Source organism: Peromyscus leucopus, chromosome 15 (assembly GCF_004664715.2).
Source record: "Peromyscus leucopus breed LL Stock chromosome 15, UCI_PerLeu_2.1, whole genome shotgun sequence".
In the NCBI taxonomy this organism is placed as follows: Eukaryota; Metazoa; Chordata; class Mammalia; order Rodentia; family Cricetidae; genus Peromyscus; species Peromyscus leucopus.
Genome location: NC_051076.1, coordinates 24,776,308 through 24,798,401, shown reverse-complemented (window position 1 = coordinate 24,798,401; position 22,094 = coordinate 24,776,308). Strand labels below are relative to the sequence as shown.

Genomic DNA, 22,094 nt, shown 5'->3' with positions numbered 1-22,094 from the left:
ATTTCTGATCATCTACAAAATGGAAATTATTAGTATCTCTCTTTTGCTGTTTAAAGTCCCAGCTCATAGTAAGTATTTGGCAGGTGTTCTCTATTAGTATAAATGGGAATTTACTAAAGGGGGTTCAACATCAACATCAATCTGAACATCCTTCCACCCCCTAGGTGGTGTTCTTTGTTCTCAGTGTTAGTATCAGCACCATTTATCCTGTTTCTTAATGTTATCACTGAATCACATTTGGATGTTCTTTGAACCCATTTTCTCTCTCACCACCATTACCATGCTGGTTGTAAAATAATGAGGGTCTTTTTTCTTAAACATTAGTCATCTCTACTACTCAAAACCCCATTTATCTTTTTCCCTGCTTAGTACTATTATGAAATAGCTTCTGTTTTGTCTTGATAAAATAGCTGCCTAGTTTTTAAAATCATGCTCCATAGCCTTTGCATGTTTTAGTGGCATAAGTCTATGGTGATATTCAAACTGCCAAAGATTTCATAAGCAGCTTACAAAGTTCCTCAATATTTTATGCAAATACTTAATATGAAAGTGTATAATAGCACATAGTTGTGTCTAACTAATATTTCTGCCTCCAAGTCAAGTTTCTGTGCAACACAAATTTTCAAGACAAAATACTTTTTACTAATGTGTCAAAGTGATCAAGCATTCATCCTCATAAACCTTTCCGTATTTACCTTATCCACCATGAATGTTCCTTATCTCCTTATTTCTGACAATGCTACATTTATCTGATCATTTAAACAACCATCTGGTCTACTTTTCTCAGAGTTGTCATCTTGCATATGTTTAGATTTAATAGTGTTGATTCCTCTTCAGTGTTCATGTCATTTCTATTTCTTAGATATCTCTATCTCTGTAGTGTCTTCACCCAGTTAAGAAGGTAATACCCACTCATTTTTTATGACGTGCTAAACACTCTGATAACTCCTAAATATATAGGTATTTCTTCCCTTAAAATTCAGATTAAGAGTTTAGCTTTCTCCAGAATTAGCCAACTCTTAATGGTTGTGACTGTTATTCAAATCACATCTGACTTATTAGCAACCCTTGCTCTTGATCTCTATTCAAATGTATTTCCATGTCATTCTAACTTCTTCATACTTCTGGTTATTTAGAATATACATAAGAATCTTTGGATTAATTCTTCAATATCCATTTTTAAAAAATATTCCCCATAGAAATGAGTATAAGTGCATCATCTACATTATCTCCTCGAGAGATAGAAGTATCTATGTAATACACTGAAAAGTCAATATTCAGAATCCTAAAGAAAGCATCAATTTCCACTTTGACAACTCCATTCCCAGTCTACTTCCTACATTAATGAAACTGTGATCACCACACACCAACTTCAGTTGCTTGTCAATTGTTTTCAGTTGAAAGCAGAAGAGTCGAAATTTATCTCCTTCCTCACAGTTGATATTGTACCATTTTCCATTCCCTACAACTTCTATATTATTTTTATCATCATCCTTTATTTCATAGATTGTGTTCTTTGGGTTCACTTTTTTCTGCAAAATAAAATTAACATTCATTTTCTGAAAGTTAGCACATTCAGAGACATTGTTATAAAATAAAAAAAAGACATTTTGTGACAAAAATCACAGGAAAATATGAAATCTGTTTCAGAAATAGGCATATAGGTATCTTTACTGAAGTCTTCTCAAAGAATTTTCTTTTATTACTGCAGTGATTTACTTTTGTTATCTAGAAGATTTGTGCCTGAAAATGTTAGGACAATAAATGTTCTTCCTGTTTTTCACTGCACCCTATTCTATTCCCTACCAATCTTGATTCCATAAACCACCCTGGTTAATCTCAGGACTCAGAACTTTGGACAACCATCTTTATATCTTCTGCTTATAAAGGCATGAATGGCCATTTGCTCCCAATGTTCATTCATTAAATAGGCTAAAAATCTACAGAACATTTAAGATTCCAGTAATTTATTCATTTAGACCCTCTCCATTTGCTTACCTCTTTCCAGTATCATGTCGAAGTAAGTCATTGTCCACAGTTCATATTGTACTGAGTTTCTCTCAAGCTATTGCTCTTCAACTTTTCAATTGTGTTCATAAGCATAGTCTAAAGAATGTGCCTTAAAGTATGGGTTTTAACTGCAGGGTCTTTTTAAAAGAGGATGGACTAAACAGACTTAAAGTTGCCAAGTTTACAAAAAATTTGCTGAGTTGCCCAAGTTTGTCAATTTTAAATACTGAATCCTAAGACCCTGATTTTGGCCATTGATGCATCAATGAGAAGTCTGTGTATATTTTCTTCTGTAAATGAGAAAACTAGGTTCATTTGCCTCTCAAATGTCACTTCATACAATAGTTCTCAATTGCTATGGTCTTCAGAAATAATTAAGATAAGAGTCAACATTGAATGATTAAACCTACTATCTATAGAGATAGACGATTCATTCTATTGAGTAGTTTTTTATTTAGAAGGATGCCAGCCAATCATGTATGATTCCAAATACCTGTCACAATCAATAATCACCCTGATTCAGTCCATCTATAGAAACAAAGTATATAGAAAGAAAAGATTGAGTATTGTATAGTTGCAGTGGACTTTAAAATAACTGAGACGGTTGGCATGGCAGTGAACTATGTCCTACACCATTCCTGCTGACCATGGCTGAGGGTAGGTATTTTGTAACTAGTAAAATAAAGATCCTTGGTAATTCATTTTCAGGGAACTCTTTAAGAGATATCTTAGGAAGTAGGTTGTTAATAGGTCACCCACTCTTATTCCTTAGTATATGGAGTGATTTCACCTGTTAACCCCAGCCATGTTAAAGACCTCCATTACAATATTATTATAGCGATTGGAAAGTTATTATATTTGAGTTCAGGTGTTGGTGGAGAAAAAGACAAAAACAAATTTTCAGGCATTACCTTATGTAATGTAAACAACCCATAAATCACTGCTCCAGGGCCATACTTGTGAAAATCAGAAATCTGGGGAGGTTTACTTGCTTTTCTGATAAGACTGTCGGCAACTTCAATCTTCTGGTCAGGACCAGCTTCAAACACAGAGGAAGCCTCATTTATCTCTAGGATTCCTTTGAACTTGAAGTAATTGGAGATTATTATGACATTCTTTTTTGTGAACTTCTCTTTCAGGTTGATGTTGAAAACTTTCACATGGAAATACTCATTCACAGTGGCCACTGTAGCATGAAACATTTTTTTTTTTTTACTTTGTGTTCTGATGATTCATATTCAAATGGGTCTATTGCATTGAGCACCATCACTGTCATGGCATCCTTTTGGACAACAGCACCTCTGGCAATACTCTGAAATTGGGTCTGTGTTTTTTTGGTTGAACAAACACAGGAATATAAATATATAAGTTTATCAGTAAATACAAATTAACCTTTACATAAGATAAATCACAATCTCCACATAAGTCCTAACAATTTTTATGTATTTGTAGAAGTGTGGATAAACTAAAGAGGAATTATTTCATTAACCAAAAGGCTAATGAATGGAAGCAATGGGCTTCAGCAACCGAAGTTTGAACACTCACTGAAAATCAGAGGAATATTTCTAAGCAGGATATTCAGCATGAACACAGCACAAGATTTGAGATCAATTTTATGATATATTTAAGTGAAATTATAATGAATTCTAATATATCCTTTGCTCTATGACCAAAGAATATAAAAGGGGAAATTTAAATACTGTTAAAAATACAGAATGTTAAATACAAACCATAAAGATGACATAGGACTTTAGTTAATACAGAACTATCTGGGGTTATTCTGAGGGAACAAATTATAGTATATCTTTTAAGGAGAAACCAATCTGCTATAATTAAATGATCAAAAACTACATGAGCTGGCCCACAGTCATCACTTTTAAATAGGCTCACAAGTGGTACTTTGGTTGGACCTATGTCCTTATACATGGATAGAGAGTTTTCCTGAAGAGCAAAAATTTGCAAATCCAGAGAAATATTATCAGGCATCTAATCTGCTTTCTGCATAGTGTTCTGAGTTCAGTGGGTTTTAACAGAGTATTTCACTGAAGAGAAGATTGCCTTACTATAAGACAGAGTATGCAAAACAATGAAAATCTATAAACTTCATAGAAGAATAGGAGATAGTGTTATTGTTTCACAGGCCCAAGGGAATGAAAATAATCCAAGCTATCATGTAACAAACAATTATCACCTATGACTGATTAGATTTAATTTGGATCTGTTTTGTTATCAGTGTAACCAATTAGTATAAAATGAAAATAAAAAAGGAATATAATTAGTGTTAGTCATGGGTATATAAGTAAACAAGTAGCAATGACTAGATTTAAATTATCAATAAAGTTATAGGATATGCATAAAATAAATTAGTGGGTTTTAGAAGGCCACCAAATGATCCTTAATGCACACGTTTCAAAGATAATCACTGAAAGTGGTACAGAGTTTGTAGTAGTAGATAAGCAATCTAAAATGAATTACTTAAAAAAGGAACAGAAACACTGATGTAACCATTGAATATGTTATGAATTTTAACTTAGAAACTTGGAAAGATAGCCCTGATATGTTAAATTTGAAAAGCAAATAATAAATAACTATTTTGAGATGTTACACTAGAAAAATTTTCCACATAATTATAAAAGTATCTGAAAAGTACAAAGAAAACCCTTTAAATTAACTGAACGGTAAGGTTTGAGGTGAATAAACTTTCTTCTGTTATTGCTTAATTGTCTGATTATATTTCCTCGAGTGAGAAAAAAAGGGGGTAGAGGTGAAGAAGGAGGGATAGAGAGAGGAAAGGGAGAGACCAGAGATTGGATGCTGATAATGTTGTAGCTTCCCTCTGTGACAAATCATTTGTTTCCTTCAATGAGAACTCAGAAAAACTAAGAGGCATCAATCATCCTATTTTTCATGTGTTTTACATTAATATTGATACTTGATACTGAAGGAATATTTGACAAGACCAAATGAAAGTATCCTGACCTGGAAAACTTAAACATGGCATAATAGATTGTAGCTCACTTCTTTCCACTCCCAGTTTCTGGTGAACATCATATTTTCCTATATTTCCAATTTTTTTTAATTTCCCTCATTACATTTTTCTTCTCTCCAAGAATTTTTATTTTTCTATTATTTTTATTTAATTTTTATACATTAGGTATTGATTATAATTCGTCTCCCCCAACTCTCCCAGATCTCCTCTTCCCATTTAACTTCATGTTCTTCCTCTCATTCTCAAAAAATAAAATAAAAACATAAAAAGTAAAATCAGAAAAAAATTCCAAGTAGAACAAAATACCTTCCCCCCCAAAAAAAATCTCATGGAGCTCTTTTTATATTGGCCAACTATTCCCAGCCATGGGGCCTATTCTCGAATGTGGTTGATAGTCTCCTTTGGAGAAGTCTTTTGCTAGTGAGTATCAACTGAAAATAGCTTTTTGGTTAGGAGTAGGACTGTATGTCCACTTCTTCCTCTCAGTTCTGGGACCCCAGGAGGCTTGAACCTGTGCTATTTAAATGTTTGCCTCCAGTGTATGAGTTCATATGTGCATTAGTCCTGTTTGAAAGACACTGTTTCCTTGAAGTCATGTACCATCTCTAGCTCTTACAATCTTTCATCCTCTTCTTCCACATAAATCCCTAAGCCCTGAGAAGAGGGAGTTGATGAAGAAAACCCACTGAGGAATGGATACTGTAAATCTCTCACTGTCTGCACAATGGTCTGTTGTGGGTCTCTGTGTTAATTCCCAACTATGACAAGAAGAAGCTTCTGTGATGAGAGGTGAATGAGGCACTGCTCTATAGATATAACAGTATGTCATATGCTATTGCTATGTTCCTTCAGCAGAATAATAGTAGTAGGTTTCTCCCAGGCCCATGGCTACCTAGTCTCAGGTTCTTAGCTCCTTTAGCAGTGACTGATATAGGTTCTAACTTATGGAAACAGTACTCATTGCTATGACACTTGCATATGCTGGACTCATCACCTCTCCCTTCCTACATGGGATCAACACAAGCCAGGAAACTCCTCATTGTCAAAAGAAATGCCAAATTCATTCAGTGTCTTCATAGCAACAAAAGGTTACGGTACAGCAAATTGTATATTTGTATCACCTGTCTTTATATGTTTCAGCCTTTGTATGGAGATTGACTTCTAACATATCCAGTCTCTGTGTTTTTCCTAATTAATTAAATATCAGTGGCAAGTGCATGACATGGTCAGAACGTCAAGATCCGATTCTGATGTTTGAATTGAAGAAATAAAAGTGAGACAGAAAACCAGTACCTTAGCCAAAGAAGTGTTGAATGAAGCCAAAGATGAGGTCTGCAGCTCTGGGGACTGGCATCTGGCTGTGGCTTCCTCAGGACAGGGAGAGTGATCTGGCCCCTCAGACTTCTTGGTCTTTTTCACTCCAGTCTTTTCTCTATTAATACTTTTTCTTTTCTGAAAGTATATCCATTGGCCTGTTAATGAGTCTCAGTACCAAGTGAACAGAATGCATCTTCATTATTAGGTAGTGGATTTATTATGTCTGAATATGTTGGGAACTTGAATGAATAACACTCACCTTTTCCCAGGCCTAAGATATGATCATAAATAGTCATAAAATGTGTGCATAAGTTGTTTCATTAAACAAAGAGAAAGGAAAGTGTTATATACACAATTTTTCTGACATTACCTCTCTGGTAGGACATAGTTGAATTTGAATTTGAAAAGTTGGTTTGTGTAAACATGAACACCATTGTTCTACCCAATTTTAAAGTTCACAACTCTCTAGTAGGAGAGTGCTGCATGACCACTTACCATGAGTTTCAATAAAGCTTGATGATAAACTAATAAAGCAATGAGTCCTTGATGGACAGAGTAAGGAAGAGCCACTGCTGACCCCTCTGTGGATTGCCAGCCTGCTGCTGTTCCTCAAGCTCACCTGAGCTGTGGAAGTCTCTCCTCCACCAGATGCTACTGTGTTGCTGGTAGTCGATGTGGGTGTATCAGAGCCTGCTTCTTGCTTCCTTTTTCTCAGTGGGGATTTTCCTTTTACTAGAATGGGTATAATTTTCATCACAACAAATGCATGAACAAAAGAGCCCAATAAACCAACACAGAGGATTTGGAACCATCTAGTTTTCCTGCCATTTTCTCTCCATTGCATTCATAACTATGTTTATTCTATTAGTTTACTGAGGGGGCACACCACTAAAGGCACAGCCTTAGACACAGTGTCCACTACTTGATTTTTTTTTTACTTGTCCCCTCTAAAATGAGAAAACGCTTCCTGTCTTTGAATCCATGTTCATCAGCTAAGCTTTTCTCATTCCCATTCTCTGAAAAATCCAAATTGTTATCACACTGACTAGTAATGTTTTATGTATAATACTCTCAAATTATAGAAAGCAATGAAAGGAAATGTGACATAAACTTGTGTAATGTAAAATGCAGTTTCAGAGCTTCATTATGCTAAATGCTGGGGTCAGAGTTCTGTACCTGTATATCTAATACTTTTTAAATTTAGTGACTTTATAAAGAGAAGCTTCTTCATATCATAAATATGCAGACTTGTACTTAAGTATTAAATAATATTTGTTAGCAGAAAAAATATTAATGAATGGGTCAGATTGTTAATTGAGTATTAAATGTACTCTATTTATATGCTTTAAGTGATTTTTTCATTGTTCACTTTATCACTTTATGGTTTTGTTACCATGTTGGGTATTCTAATCTATCTTAAAAACTGCTTTTTATTTTATTTACCTCCAATGTAAAAGAAGTTTACCCTGAAATATATCAAATTTCTTTGTGAGAAACGGTTTCTTGAAATCAACTTGTTGACATCTGAAATGCTTCAACCCCCATAATGTCTAAGGCACACAGTGGTAAAGCGACACATCAGCTCTGATCGCTGCAAGGAGCCAGAACGTTTAGGGAGGGAAGAAAAGGGATGAGTGTCCAAGGTGCTCCCGTGTTACCTTTTGCTCTCTCTGTTCTAAGCCTTTTAGCAAGGCCTTCAAGTTCTTTAATTCTTTGACACACTTCTATCAGCTTGTTTAGTCCAGCATCTTTTGGGAATGTGTCCTCCATCAGGTCAGCCAACTGAATTTTGTCATAGTCATCTTGCATCTTTTTTGTTAGCTTTAGTTCTTGTCTTAGTAAGGACTTGATTTTCCTAAACTGGTAGTCATCCACAGCCACATCCTCTAATCCTTGTTGAAGAACATTTGTCTTGTATTCACTCATTATCTCTAAAATTATGGACAATCCTAAAAGATGAAAATAAACATAGGATTATAGACATATACAGACAATTCCAAAACAAGAATATTCTTGTGTGAGTGAATGACTGCAATTGATAATGTCCATAACTGCATATGAGAGAAAAACTGAGTTATATCAGCTGTGCCACTGTGAAAACTGGATGTAGAACTTCTCTATTAATAAATAAGTCTAGGATATTCTTTCCCATTAGCCATGTTAGGTGACTTAGACCAGTGGCTGTTGTAGTGGAAGAAAAGTGTTAGAATCAGTAACTGTTGCAGAGTTTAGAGTCTGGGCTTTGAGTGTTAATATCCTGGATCCTTTTTCCATTCTTATTTGGTTCTGGAGCCTGTACCTTGATATCTATCTGCCTGTGGGTTTCTGATTTTTTCCCATTCTAAAGTGACCTATATGCAAATGAATTGCATCCTATTACAGTGTACCTGGATGAACAATAACTGAAGAAAGATGACCATGCTAAGCCACTGACCCTTGTCCACTAGGCTTTCCATCAAACACCCCTCACTAGGATCCTATCTCTCCTGGGGTTGGATTGTGATCTTTGAGTTCTTTGTGCTCATATTACTGTCAATTTCTCAACATCTACATACTTTTCAGAGCAGGACCCTAGAATTTATTGGTTTGAATTATGTCAGTAGTTTCTTGATTTTTATCCTTTCAAGATTGACTCAGTGGTTCTTATTTGTTCATAGACACAATTTTCTACCTCCATGTTATTTTTAAATCCTCCCCAGACCTTTTAATGGTTTCCTAATTTATTAAAAATGTTCCTTCCTCCTAATATATATTGGAAGACATTGAATAATCTGCACTCTTCCATTTAAGTTTAGTTTTATTCCTGAGGTCATATGCTTCAAAATATAAAATATATTCCTATTGTCAACGATTGTGGTATGTCTAATGTCTTTTTCATTGTTTGGCAAGCCATTCTCACATTTCTTTCTCTAATTTTCATAAACTGTCAAAACTTAAGAGTTAAGTGGGGTATTTGATGAGCGGGTAGGATAGTAGAAGAAATAGAGAGAGGAGTAACTAACACTAATTATATTTCAAAAACAAAGTGGGAACCTATTACTGCAGAAGTTTCCATATATCTATATAGATATATATATATATCTTCTTTCTATCTATTTTCTATCTTCTCTCCTCTATTTCTAGCTATCTAAATATCTATTAAGAATTCACATGAAACCATGAGGTGGTGACACACACCTCTAATCCCAGCACTCTGGAGGCAGAGCCAGTTGGATCTCTATGAGTTTGAGGCCAGCCTGGTCTACAGAGCAAGATCCAGAACAGACACCAAAACTACACAGTGAAATTCTGTCTCAAAAAAAAAAAGAATTCACGTGAAATTACTGTATAATGGACAACAATGTTTCTACTCGACACCACAGTTTAACAAAAAGCCTAGTGTTAGAAATGAATTTTCTCCCTTGAAATGAAAGGCCCTTCAGTTTTTATAGACCCCCACCATATAGCCTATTGATAATGCTCTTAGGTACAAGCCAGAACATTATGGTAAGACTCTATTGCAGAGACACCACATCCTGGATGAACAGAAAATGGTGATTTCTACTTGGTACTCACCTGGAGGCCTCATCCCTACTGACTAGATTTTCCAGTTCTGGAAGTTACTGTGCACAATACCAGAGAAGCCAAATAATCATTAACTTTACTCCGTTGTGGATCCTTGCATGCACCATAACAACCATTCTGGCAACATGCTCACTGGTGCAACAGTGGCATCAATGTTGTGCGATTAACCATCCATTTTGTGATTTGATCTAAGAACTGTATGAGTGGAAACCTGCACCTGGCACCATTACTGAGACTGAAAACCTGCGACTAGACTACTCATAGTCCCTAGTGGAGAATCTATTAATTTTACACTGCTAAATAGGAGTTGAATTAAACTTGTTATTATTCCCACAGGTCTTTCAACCCTCATCATAGAAATTTGTAAGGAACTAATAACAAAAATTAGAAAATTAAAAGCAAGAAAATACTGACGTTCTGGAAGTTCCCAAAATTCCCCAATGGACAGAGTGTTATGCTCTGTAGCTCATTCATATTTTATATACTTCCTTGATGGTCTTCAGAAAATGGAATGAGTCCAATATTCTAATTCAATATATGGTATTTTAGTTTGGGGATCATGCTGATGTGGACCTCAGTTTAATTGAATATTAAATTTCTAGGGGTGTCAATTGCTTCCCTTTTTGGGGAGAAAAATTGAACATCCTCCATGCTCAAAGAAATCCAAGGTTGAATAGAATATTCACACAAGGACACATGACAGGGAAGATAAAGATTATTAAGAGAAAGACATACTCTGTAAGACATAAGATATTAAAAAATAGATCATCTATATAGTCAAGAAGGAGATTACAGCAGGTTCTCAACCATGAAACTCCCTTTTCTAACACACCATTCTAATTTTCATAAAGTACTGATCTTCTGATCCCAGGAAAAATTAAAATAGAAAGATTTTATTTGGGTTGGTACTTGTGAAAACACAACTATTTCAAATACAATCAGATATGTGATGACAAAGACTATGTGTAATTTTTATGGGATCTGTTTACATGAGAATCCTCATTTTGTTAAGGAAGTTTTATTGCTTTTGATTTTGGACTAATCATCCCAACTTCAGTAGAATTTTCAGTATTGCATAACATAGTATACATGCATCAATGCCTATCTATGCCCATTAGATTCTGGTATCAATATGTGTCCATTCTCACCACTGAAAAGCTAATCACTTTCAATGTTCAGTTTCTTTAAAAAACCTAAAGTCTCTTCCAAATTTCAAAGCCTCTCAAAAATATCCCGTCTCTCTAAAATTCTAAAGTCTTTAAAAATTCAAAGTATCTCAACTGTGAGCTCTTACAAAATAAAAAATAAGTTACTTACATTGTTTTTACAAGATGGAAAAACCAGGTCACACTTTCATTTGAATCAAAGCAAAATCAAGTTCTACAAGGTAAAAATGTTGTCTGCTCTACAAAGGGCCTTGGCAACTCCATTTCTCTTGCTTTTCCATCCAAGCATACCTAGTAGTTCTTCTGTGCTTAGATTGCCTCTCTCCACACCTGCTGCTACACTTGATGTCATCCTAGGGTACTGGCACCTCAAGAATGCTGGGGTCCCTATGCACCTAATTAATATCTTTACCAGTGGTCTTTCATGGTCTTTCATAGTGACAAGCTTCACCTATTCCCTATGATCCCTTCATGCCCCTGAAACCAGTACCATCTGAGTGAGTCTTTCACATACAAAGTTTGATTGTCAGCACAAGGGACAGCCTTGTTCCAATCTGGACCAATACTTCAAATTCTTTGTACTGACAGTGAGAAGATGCTACCCAGATTATACCTCAATATGCTGGTCTCTTCTCAATCACAGTCAGTTCTTGAGTCCCAGGTGACCAGAATCACAGATTTGTAATTTAAATATTGAATGCCCCAGTATATTCTTTAGGGGATACTTAATCTTCTTTCTGAAATTTCCAGGCCAGACCCCCATCATCTGCACTGCCTCTGCATTATCTTGTAAGTTCCCACAATAGTTCATTAATCTCTAAACACTCAATAACTTTTATGTCCCAAAGTTACAAAATTCTTTCATAATCCTTCCTAAAACACAGTCAGTGTGTCACAATAATATCCCTCAACCCAGTACCAATTTCTCTCCTAGTTACAGGTTCTATTGCTTTGGTAAAACACCATGACCAAAACCAACTTGGGAAGAAAAGTGTTCATATCATGTTACACTTCTGCATCATAGTTCTTTAGTGAAGGAAGTCAGAGCAGGAACTCAAGGCTAGAACCTGGAGGTAGGAACTGAAGCAGAAGCCATAGGCAACACTGATTACTGGCTTGATCCTCATGGCCTGCTCAGCAGTCAGGACCACCTGCACATGAGTGGCACTGCTCCCAATGGGTTACACACTCACATCAATCATTAATCAATCATATGCCCTTTCTACTCACTTTCCTACAGGCAATTTTGAAGGAAGTGTTTTCATAATTCGGGTATCTCAACCCAGATAATTTTATCTTGTGTGAAGTTAACAAAAAACAACCATAATATCTCCTCAGAAAGAGATAATACTTTAAATGTTGAATTCATACACCAACAATAGTATATGGTATTTCTTAGTATTTTATGTCTCTTGATAGGACCATGATAAATAGTAACACAGAATATGTTTTGACCCAATTGCACAAATGTGCAATGTCCTCTTCATGTATTTGTGAAAGAGCATGCTCATCTGTGAATTTGAGAAAACCCAAAATATTTTGATAGATTCAGCAGTGTATTTTTCAATTACAAAGCGTAAACATATGCAAACAATTTAGAATGTTTGAGAAACAGAAATGATACACCAAGAGAGATAACCTTACATACTTACAAGTCTGAAATCAACTTCTGAAATACTCTGTTCAAGTACACATTAAGAACTCTAAAGGGTATATGGAAAGCCTTTAAAGTATTCTAAAAGTAGGCAATAGAAATATATTTTTAATTAACTCTCCCTCAGGCCCCTACATTTTTTCACCAGAAAATAAATAAATCTAAACAATCTAAAACTAAAGAAAACAATAACTTTCAAGATGACAGAAAATAACTCACTTTGAGATACTGCTGATGTAAAAGATAATGATAAGTGTGGTCATGGATGAATAAAAAAAACAGATGTACTTGAATAACTGTGACTCTGTGGACTTTGTACTATACCTGTCCATTGTTTCTCATGCTGTGCAATATGAGAATACTAGAGAACAGCTACATGTCCTGATATATTTTCACTAAATACTATTTTACAGTAATTATCTGATGTCACTCTCCTATTGTTTACCCAATCATTTACCAAAGCCAAGAAGTTCCTTCACACTCTCCAGCGAAGATAACTAGAGCTTTCTTCACATTTTTCATTTACTCATACTTATACTTAGAAAGACATTTTATTCTCTGCCATAATCAAACTGCATTTTTTTGGGGGGGTGGCTCAAGCCCTGGTAAGGGTGTAATAAAGATGTCTTCCATCTTCCCTAGTAAAGCATCAAAACCTAGCTGCTGCGGGTTCACTTCCCTGAGAGCAGCTGGCACCAACCCTGATCCCTTCACTTTCCTCTGAAGGAAGCAGCACTGATTTCTCCTGTGCCCTTGTGGGTTCCACAGAGCTCTCACCTCTGCCAGGAGTGGCAGGACTCACCTTCTTGGAAATTTCTTCAGCAATGTCCAGATCCTAGTTCATTTACAAGGTTAGGAATAGGAATAGTTTCATTTGAATAAATGAATAAATCCCTCAGACTGGATAGGGATGTTCCAAAGCCTGAACTGTCAAGAACACAAAGTAGTTTATAAGATGGGAAGAACGACACTGGTCAAAGTCATTTCAATTTGATTCAAGTTGTGCAACCCTCAGTATCTTGCAATGTCCTCTCTCTGGGGAGAGAAAGGCTGCAAAAGTGAGGCCTCCTCCCACTGGTTTTCCTGGCTAGTGTGATTGAAGGGTTTCCATCTTGTGCACACTTCCCTACACTGAAAAACAAAGGTCTGCTGTGCTCAGATGTTCTTCTTACATGTCTTCATAGGTGGATGATCCAAACTTAACCCTTCATGCCCAGCATACTTACCTTTGGTCACTGAGGATCACATTCCTTTGAATAAAGTAATTTCTAAAAGGGAAAGTGTAAGCCACCCAGACACTTCCTCTTTTCCTCTAAAGATGGAAGTAGCAGGAGGAGAATCCAGCAGATTCTATTGCCACAAAGAATGGAAAGTGTTACCTGGCTAGAGGAATATCTCGGATGTAGGTACTTATGGTTTAAGCACTTATTAAAGGATTTACTTATTTTTCAGTGGTTCCTAAGCCAGAAGATTGTTTAAGCAGTATGTTGCACATTTTGCCATCAATTAATAGAAAGGAATTTGGCATTAGCTGCTGCTCTATGGTCTGTAGTGAAACTGTTCTTCCTTAGGTGACTCGGTTAGTGAATCCATAGTGTTTCTATATTATTTTTCGATAAATGCAATAGGTAGCGGACCTATTTAATGATAATATGGAAACCTTGAAAAGTCAGATCAAAGAATTGAAATACTTTGCCCTATCGTATTATTCTCTTAAGGAAAGTGGGGAGTCTCTGCTCTGATGTAATTCTGAGACATTGTTTTGTGTTCTGGGAGCCTCCTAACTAATCTACAAGCAGGATTATTGACTACAGAACGTGGATCTACACTGCTGCATTTTGTTTTAATCTATGTATTATTGTTGTTATACTTAAGTTCTTCTTTTTTTAAATTAGCAAGTATGTGCCTTACCCTTAATTTTACAAGAGTCTATAATTACATTTAGGATACCTAGGATTTTTAAAGGGACTTTGGATTTCTATGAAGTGTTGAAAAATTTAAAGAATTGGGATTTTAAAACATGGAACTATGTCTTATACTGTATTTGCATGAGCCCAGCGTAACAACACAGGGAAATCAGAATTTAAAAGAGATGCTTTCAAGTGAGAGGGGACAGAATGAAGTGGTATAAAGGTGTAAAGTGGAATACTGGAACAATATGGTTAAGTGCAGTTGGAGAATGTGGGGGCAGAAGAGTGGAGGGAATTTGTAATTAGAATTACAATTCTGATGACCTTTCAAAAAGTCATATGGAAAACTGCTACTGTATATACTTCATAAATATATACATGTTCTTATATAAAAAGTGTTTAAATGGAATTATACTCTACTTAATGAATAACAATAATCCTACTAGATACCAGGAGCTAACAAATGAAAATCCTAGTGTCAAAAATATGTTACTTCCTTTTGAGTTGTTCATCATTGAGGTCCCATGACACCCCCTTCCAAACACACACACGCATGCACGCACACACACACACTATAAGCTATCGCCAATGTTCTTGGTTTCCTTCCAGAACTCGATGAAGACATCACATACTTGAGTCATAGGACATGGAGACATCAGCTGGTACTGACCGTGATGCTACATTCCCACTGACTAGCTTTTATAGTGCTGGAAGGTGCTATGCTTGCTACCAGCAAAGAAAAGTAGTCACCAATCTTCTCAGGAATCCAGAGATGATGGATGACTACAGGGATACAGGGTTTGTCAAACATAGCTGGGTAGTTGCACATATGAACTCAAAGTAATTGCAGCAGCATCATAAGGCTTGTGCAGTTTTAAGCCTAACACAAATTCCCATAACCAGCTAAGGAATATTTGTCATTTGATGGGTGCTGGGAGAGGGAGAATCGTTCTTATTAAAGGCATGGCCCATGGTTGGCTGATCACAAACTGTACTTGATGGGTTTTAAAAAAAAAGGAGATACAAAATTGAGTGGGTAGGGAAGGGAGTGTGTATTTGGAAGGAGTTGTGGGAGGGAAGAGGTGAATATAAGCAAAGTACACCACATGAAATTCTCAAAGAACTGAAAAAAATGAGGAAGAAAGAAAATACAGTTCTTCTAAAATGAAAAGTGCAAACTTGCTTAGGCACACATATGCTTCAAAATAAAGACCTGATTTTTTTTTTTAAAAAAAAAAGGTGAAAGAGGAAGTTCATAACATGGTTGAGGAACAGACACATCCTATAGTTTTCTGTTCTGCTTCTGTTCCCGCCATTTCACTGTGGGATGTGTCTATCTTACATCAACAGACTGTATGTTCTCTTTCATTTGTCCCTCAACCATGTTATGAACGTCCTCTTTCACCATGAGCAATGTTGAACGTAAAAACTTTTATGAAATATCAAAGTATGATAAACCTTCTCATCCTAGGAGGATATAATAGTTTTAATTATGGATTTAGATACTAATAATTGTGCCTGCTATTTGTTATTATTTTGTTCCTTCACAGATTTGTAAAATCATGGAATATATTTTCATATAGTGCACATATCCACACACATACATACATCATATATATTCAGTGTCTGTGAGAGCACACAGTCTGTGAATTTGAAAAAAATCAGAATGAGAACCAACGGTTTTGTGGTCAACACACCAGTATATTAATTACTAAATGACTAAGGTGAAAACATCTGTAAAAGATCTAGAATTTTGCGCAACACAACTGATAACTTAGCAAGATGGGTCTAATATGGGTACAACTCTCAGATCAGCATTTAAATTATGATGTTTAAGTACACATGAAGTACTATGCGAGGGGACACAGACAGCCTTTAAAATGTTCTAAAAGTAGACAATAGAAATATATTTCTATTTAAATCTCATTTAACCCATACATCTTATGTCCAAAAAAACCAAAAACAAATAAAGTATAACCAAGCAAAAATGTAACTTACATGATGACAGAAATTATCTCTCAGTGACTAATTACTATTTTTACTACCTTGTATGGAGGGGAGAAAAAGAAAATATTAAATATGCTTATTAAAAACTGTGTATTTGAATAACTCTGTGGATCTTAGAACATTTTTAATGCACACATCTGCTAATTTTCATGCTGTGTACTATTAAGATTTTACAGGATAATTCATCTCCATGTGCAAATGCATTTGCACTCAGTATTACTTTACGGTAATTTTTCGTATCACTATCTTGTGCTTTATACCAGTCATGTGCCACAGCCACCAGGATTCCGTGGACTCTCCAGCCAAGATAACTAAAACCTTCTCACTTTCTATTCATTCACACTTACACTTAGAAAGTTTATTTTACAATCTCCAATTAATCAAAATGCATCTTTTCTTGTCCCAATCCCCAGAGATGAAAAAACAAAGATGACTGTCATCCTCTTGAATGGAACAACCCAGTTGCATGGTTTCAATGCCCTTAATGCAGCTGGAACCATTCTTTCTTCCCCCATATTCCTCTGGAGGAACGACTAGTGATCCCCCTGCGTTCCTGTAGATTTCCCAGAGGCAGCACTTACCTCACTGGAAACTTCTCAGTAATGTCTAGATTGTAGATCCTCAACAAGGCAGGTAATAGAGCTTATCTATTTCATGTAGGAAGATAAACCTCTCAAAAAGTACAGCAGGGTGTTGAAATCTCATTAAATGCTGAGAATATGTAGTATTTACAGAATAACAGGGAAGACATGGGAGCTGGTTAGAGTAGGTTCCTAACTTCAGCAGTGCTAGCTGTCTTACCCCTTGCTGTCTCTCTGGGGAGAGTTGTGATGAAATCGGACCCTGCCCAGCAGTGCTCATAGCTTTCGATTTCCCCAGCTGGTGAAATAGAACAGTTTATTTTCTGTTGTTTAATATGGTTTCCATGGGGTATTATATATATATATATATATATATATATATATATATATATATATATATATATATTATAGGCACTATATATATATATATATGCACAAATCCAACATTGAGCCTTTTATATCCAACAGACTTGTATCTTTGTCTCTAGGAATCTCTTGAAGATTTATAATGAAAAGGAAAAGGATGAGCAAATAAAAATATAAAATAAACAGATTGAGACAAGGGGCTCAAGGAAATGGAATAGAGCTAAATCCTGTGTTCAAGAAGATAAATGGATTAAGAAATGAAATACAGAGAGTAGTGACCTCAGGGCAAGATGCCAACCAGCTAAGTTTCCAACTTGAGTAAAGGAACTAAAAAAATGCTTAGAGCCAGGTGTGCTGGCGCACACCTTTAGACCCATCTCTTGGAAGGCAGAGGCTGGCGGATCTCTGAGTTTGTGCTTAGCCTAGTCTAGAGATCCAGTTTCAGGACAGCCAAGCTTAGTTGATGAAGGACAGAAAGCTGGTGAAGATGTAATTGAACAATTGGACCATGTTCCAGGCCCAGTAAGAAGCAGCAGAACTTGGCAGCTTCAGCCATATGGTTCTGGATAGAAGAAGAAAGCTATGGAATTTGCCCCTTAGACTAAGGAAAACTGCTGAAGCAAGGTATATGTCGATGGGGGGGTGTCAGGGAGGGGGTCTGTGAATGGAGGCCTAGAGAGGTCATTGTGTGAAGCTCTCAAGCTGAAGCCTGGATTGCCTTGGAGAACTAAAGGTGTTGGAGATTTTAGAGCTGTGAGCTTCTGAGGAAAGCTGCTAATAGGGAGTGGAAAGAAGTATTTTGTACTGGACAGAGCTGAAAGGAATTGGAGATCCAAAGAGTGTTTTGACATCAGACAGGGAGTTACAGAGTTTGGAGTTTTCCCAGCTGTGTTTTGTTTGGGTCTTGCTTTTGTCCGGTATTTTCTCACTGTGTTCCCTCCCCCATGTTTTTGAATGGTAATGTTTATCTTGTGCCATTGTATGTTGAAAGTATGTAATCTGTTTTTTATTTTGAGTTTATAAAGGATTACAGTGAATAGATGGCATGAATCTCAGAAGAGACTTTGAAATTTGGACTTTTAAATATTATTGAGACTGTGATAGACTATGGAGACTTTTGAGGTTGAACTGAATGCATTTATGATATTGTTACAAGTTTATGATCGCCAAGGAGTGGAATGTGCTAGTTTGAATGCAATTGTCCTCCGTAATCTCATAGGGAGGTGTTGGGAGCCATACAGCCTAGTCTTGAATCAGCATATGGCTACCATTCTAAGAGGTTTCCAAGGGGCAAGATTCCCATTGAAAGGGACTCTCACTTGACAAGGGCCAGTACTTTATAGAACAGTGTAGGAATTTGCAAAATTCATGCAACTTGCTGACTCTTTTTTCTCCCATTATATTGGTGGTTCTTTGGGTGGTTTTTAGTTTTACTTTGTCAGTCACACATGCAACAGCTGTAGTTTTCCCTGGGAATTCTGGTCTTTCCCAAATATTTTTCCCTAAGATTCTACAGGGCACTAGTGTTTCTCAAATCTCTTATCCAGAATTACTAAATACAACTCCTAATCCTGGGAACTTTTCTAACTCAATAGAGACAGGTACAGATGAGAAAACAATACTTGGAACATTAACCATGTCTCACAGTTCTAGAAAGGAGAGTAAGGGATGAATACACAGAATAGGAAAAAGCCTCAGGGACATACATAGTGCCAATTGTTCAGAGTAAGTTCCCTGGGACACCAAGCACATAGGGTCAATGATAGGACCTAATATGATCCAATCAGAAAAATGCAATGTAAAATATGGGATGGAAAGATTCATCTTTTCCTATGCATAGGAGCCTGTATTGGTGGAAGAAGTATGGGATACTGGGATGGGAAAAGAATATCTTATCAAAGTCTACCATTTACAAAGAGATTGATACATGGGACACTCTTGTACACAAGAAAACTGTATAAAAGCATATATTGTAGACATGAAAGAAGTATTTGGGTTTAAATATTGTTGTCCTTAAAGCATTGTACCCATGTATACTACTTTTTTTTACAAGTTTGTTTTATTGTAAGAACATTTAACAAGAGGTATGCACTTGTAACCGGTTTTTAAGTATACAAGACAGCAATGCTGTCTGTAACTATACATGCTTAACAGCTCCACAAAACTAACTCATCCTGCATTGAAAGTTTTTAATTTTGTTAGTGGTGGTGATAGTGATGGTGTGTGTCTGTGTTTTCTGTGCATGTGTGTGTATAGGTGCACATGTGTGAGTGTGCAGAGGCCAGAGGTACATATCAAGTATCTTCTCTCCACCTTATTTTTTGCGACAGAGTCTCTCACTGAACCTAGAACTCATAGATTAGCTAGACTGGCTGGCTAGTGAGTCCTCGGGATCCTCCTGTCTCCACTAGTGTTACAGACACATACTGTGGTGCCCAGTTCTTATGTGGGCACCTAGAATTTGAACTCAGATCCTTGTGCTTACAAAGTAAACAGTTTATTGTCTGAGTCATATCCCTGGTTCCTATACCTGTTGATTAGGTATGCTCCATTCCCACCCCCGCTCTAGTACCCGGTAGCCACATTGCATTCTCTTCTTCTGTGTTTGCATTTCTATTACTTTTTAACTTTGTAATTGCAAGTAGCTGCCAGCTGACTTAAGTACTACAAGAGCAGGATATGTCTGGCTAAATATTTAGCTAAGCCTGCAAAAAAAAAAAATGTTGTACTCTCTGTCTAGAATAAGATTATGTAGGGGTAGAAAAATGTATTTGGGGAAGCATAAAAGGGAACACTGGGGGCTTTCGTGATTATGATATACTACTTAAAATATGATATATTCTTTAAAAGTCAAAAATAGGAGCCAATAATAAAGCTATCCATGTAATAACCTTGGTAAGGAAATCTCTGTTAAAGTATTAACAAAGATGGCTCAAGCTATTTTGGGCCACCTGAGTGTAATTTACTTGATGGTCAGAATTTTTCCTTTAGCCAATGTTCCTTCCTTGCCTCGGGACTTGATCCTAAGCTGAGGCTTTACTCTGGCAGAGTGACACTATTAGGAGGTGTGGCCTGGTTGAAATAGGTGTGCCTTTGTTGGAGGAAATGTGTCACTGTGGAGGCGGGCTCTGAGATTTCTTTTGCTCAGGCTTCCCTCAGTGTGACGATCAGTACACTTCCTGTAGTGGGTAGCTGTTCTGCCTATGACCTTGAAGCACTGCCCTAGAGATGCAGCAGGTAACTACTCCACCTGCCCATGACCTTGAAGTGCATGGGGCATGGCCTCTTGGCTGCCCTTAAGACCTGAGATACACATAGGCACTCTCTATTTGCTTCCCCATGGAACTTGGATATGGTACTGACTCAGAGGGCCAGAACAGCGTGAAACTTTGCCCCAGCATTATGGAACCTGTGACAATTCTGTTCTGTACAGTGAACTTTTCTCCCCTAATAAATTCCTTTGCCCTTTAAGCAGACTCTTGGATTTCTCACTATAACTTCCTGTTGTTCTTTGATCAAGATGTAGCCAGGACCATGTCTGCCTGCATGCCACCATGCTCTCAACCATTATGACAGTAAACTGAACTCTGAAACTGTAAGCACCCACCTCAATTAAATATTTTTCTTCATAAAATTTGTCATGGTTGTGATTGCTCTTCACAGCAATAGAAACCACATCTTTAAAAAAAATCACCTTTTGTTTAAGCACTTTCCAAATTATTCATTCATTTATTAACAGTTCCCAGGCCATAGCTTTCTAGAGCATAATGTTGTAAGAAACACCTAACTCCAACTTCAGCTAAATAGAGGGTAATTTGGAATTACCTGTAGTCTGTATTATAGTTAAGCTGTCTTCTTTCAGTGATTAAGATAGTGACCCCTTAGGCATCCTTTATGGAAAAACACAGCAGATTGTGGGCTTTCTATATAACAGTGAACTGAACTATCTACATAACACTGCTAACACTGAGGACTTGAAAACTTGTGAAAAAGCTCTGAATTTCTTGTAACTTCAGATACTAAAACAATTGTCTGATTTCCCCTGTTAAGGATAGTGGATGGTGTCTGTACTATTGTTATATTGAGATGTAAAAGAAATGACATCAACCAGTGGATGCTAGTTTGAAAGCTTTAAAGCTAATCTGCAAACAGGATGATGCCATGGATACAATCACTCATCTGGCAGGGATCCATTGATTTTCCTGGATAGAAATTATGAATGTATGTTGTCCAAGGGCTGATGTTTGGCAGCTCTTGTATCTCTGTATTTGACAATCCATGAGATTGCGAAGCCTTTCATCTTCTGATATCTTCTTCAAGTTCATTCGTTTTAATATTTTTATTGTACAAATCTTTTCCTTCCATAGTTTCATTGCAATATATTATAATTTTAGGCTGTTTAGCATATGATTGTTTCCTTAATTTTATTCTTGATGATTTTCATATATATATATATATATGAATTCTACTGATATTTGTGTGTTACTTTTGTATTATTCTATTTACTGAATGTGTCTTCAGCATCTTTTA

General features: G+C 36.4%; 1 protein-coding gene across 1 annotated transcript; it reads right to left on the bottom strand.

Annotated features, from left to right (window-relative positions):
- Positions 1 to 1,277: 1,277 nt before the first annotated feature.
- Positions 1,278 to 17,425, bottom strand: Mnda (myeloid cell nuclear differentiation antigen). The gene is given in 7 exon segments (XM_037211032.1): positions 1,278 to 1,532; positions 2,922 to 3,221; positions 3,224 to 3,351; positions 6,295 to 6,451; positions 6,936 to 7,048; positions 7,975 to 8,265; positions 17,199 to 17,425. Coding segments are annotated over 6 exon segments (1,221 nt in total). The 5' UTR covers positions 8,243 to 8,265; positions 17,199 to 17,425.
- Positions 17,426 to 22,094: the final 4,669 nt, after the last annotated feature.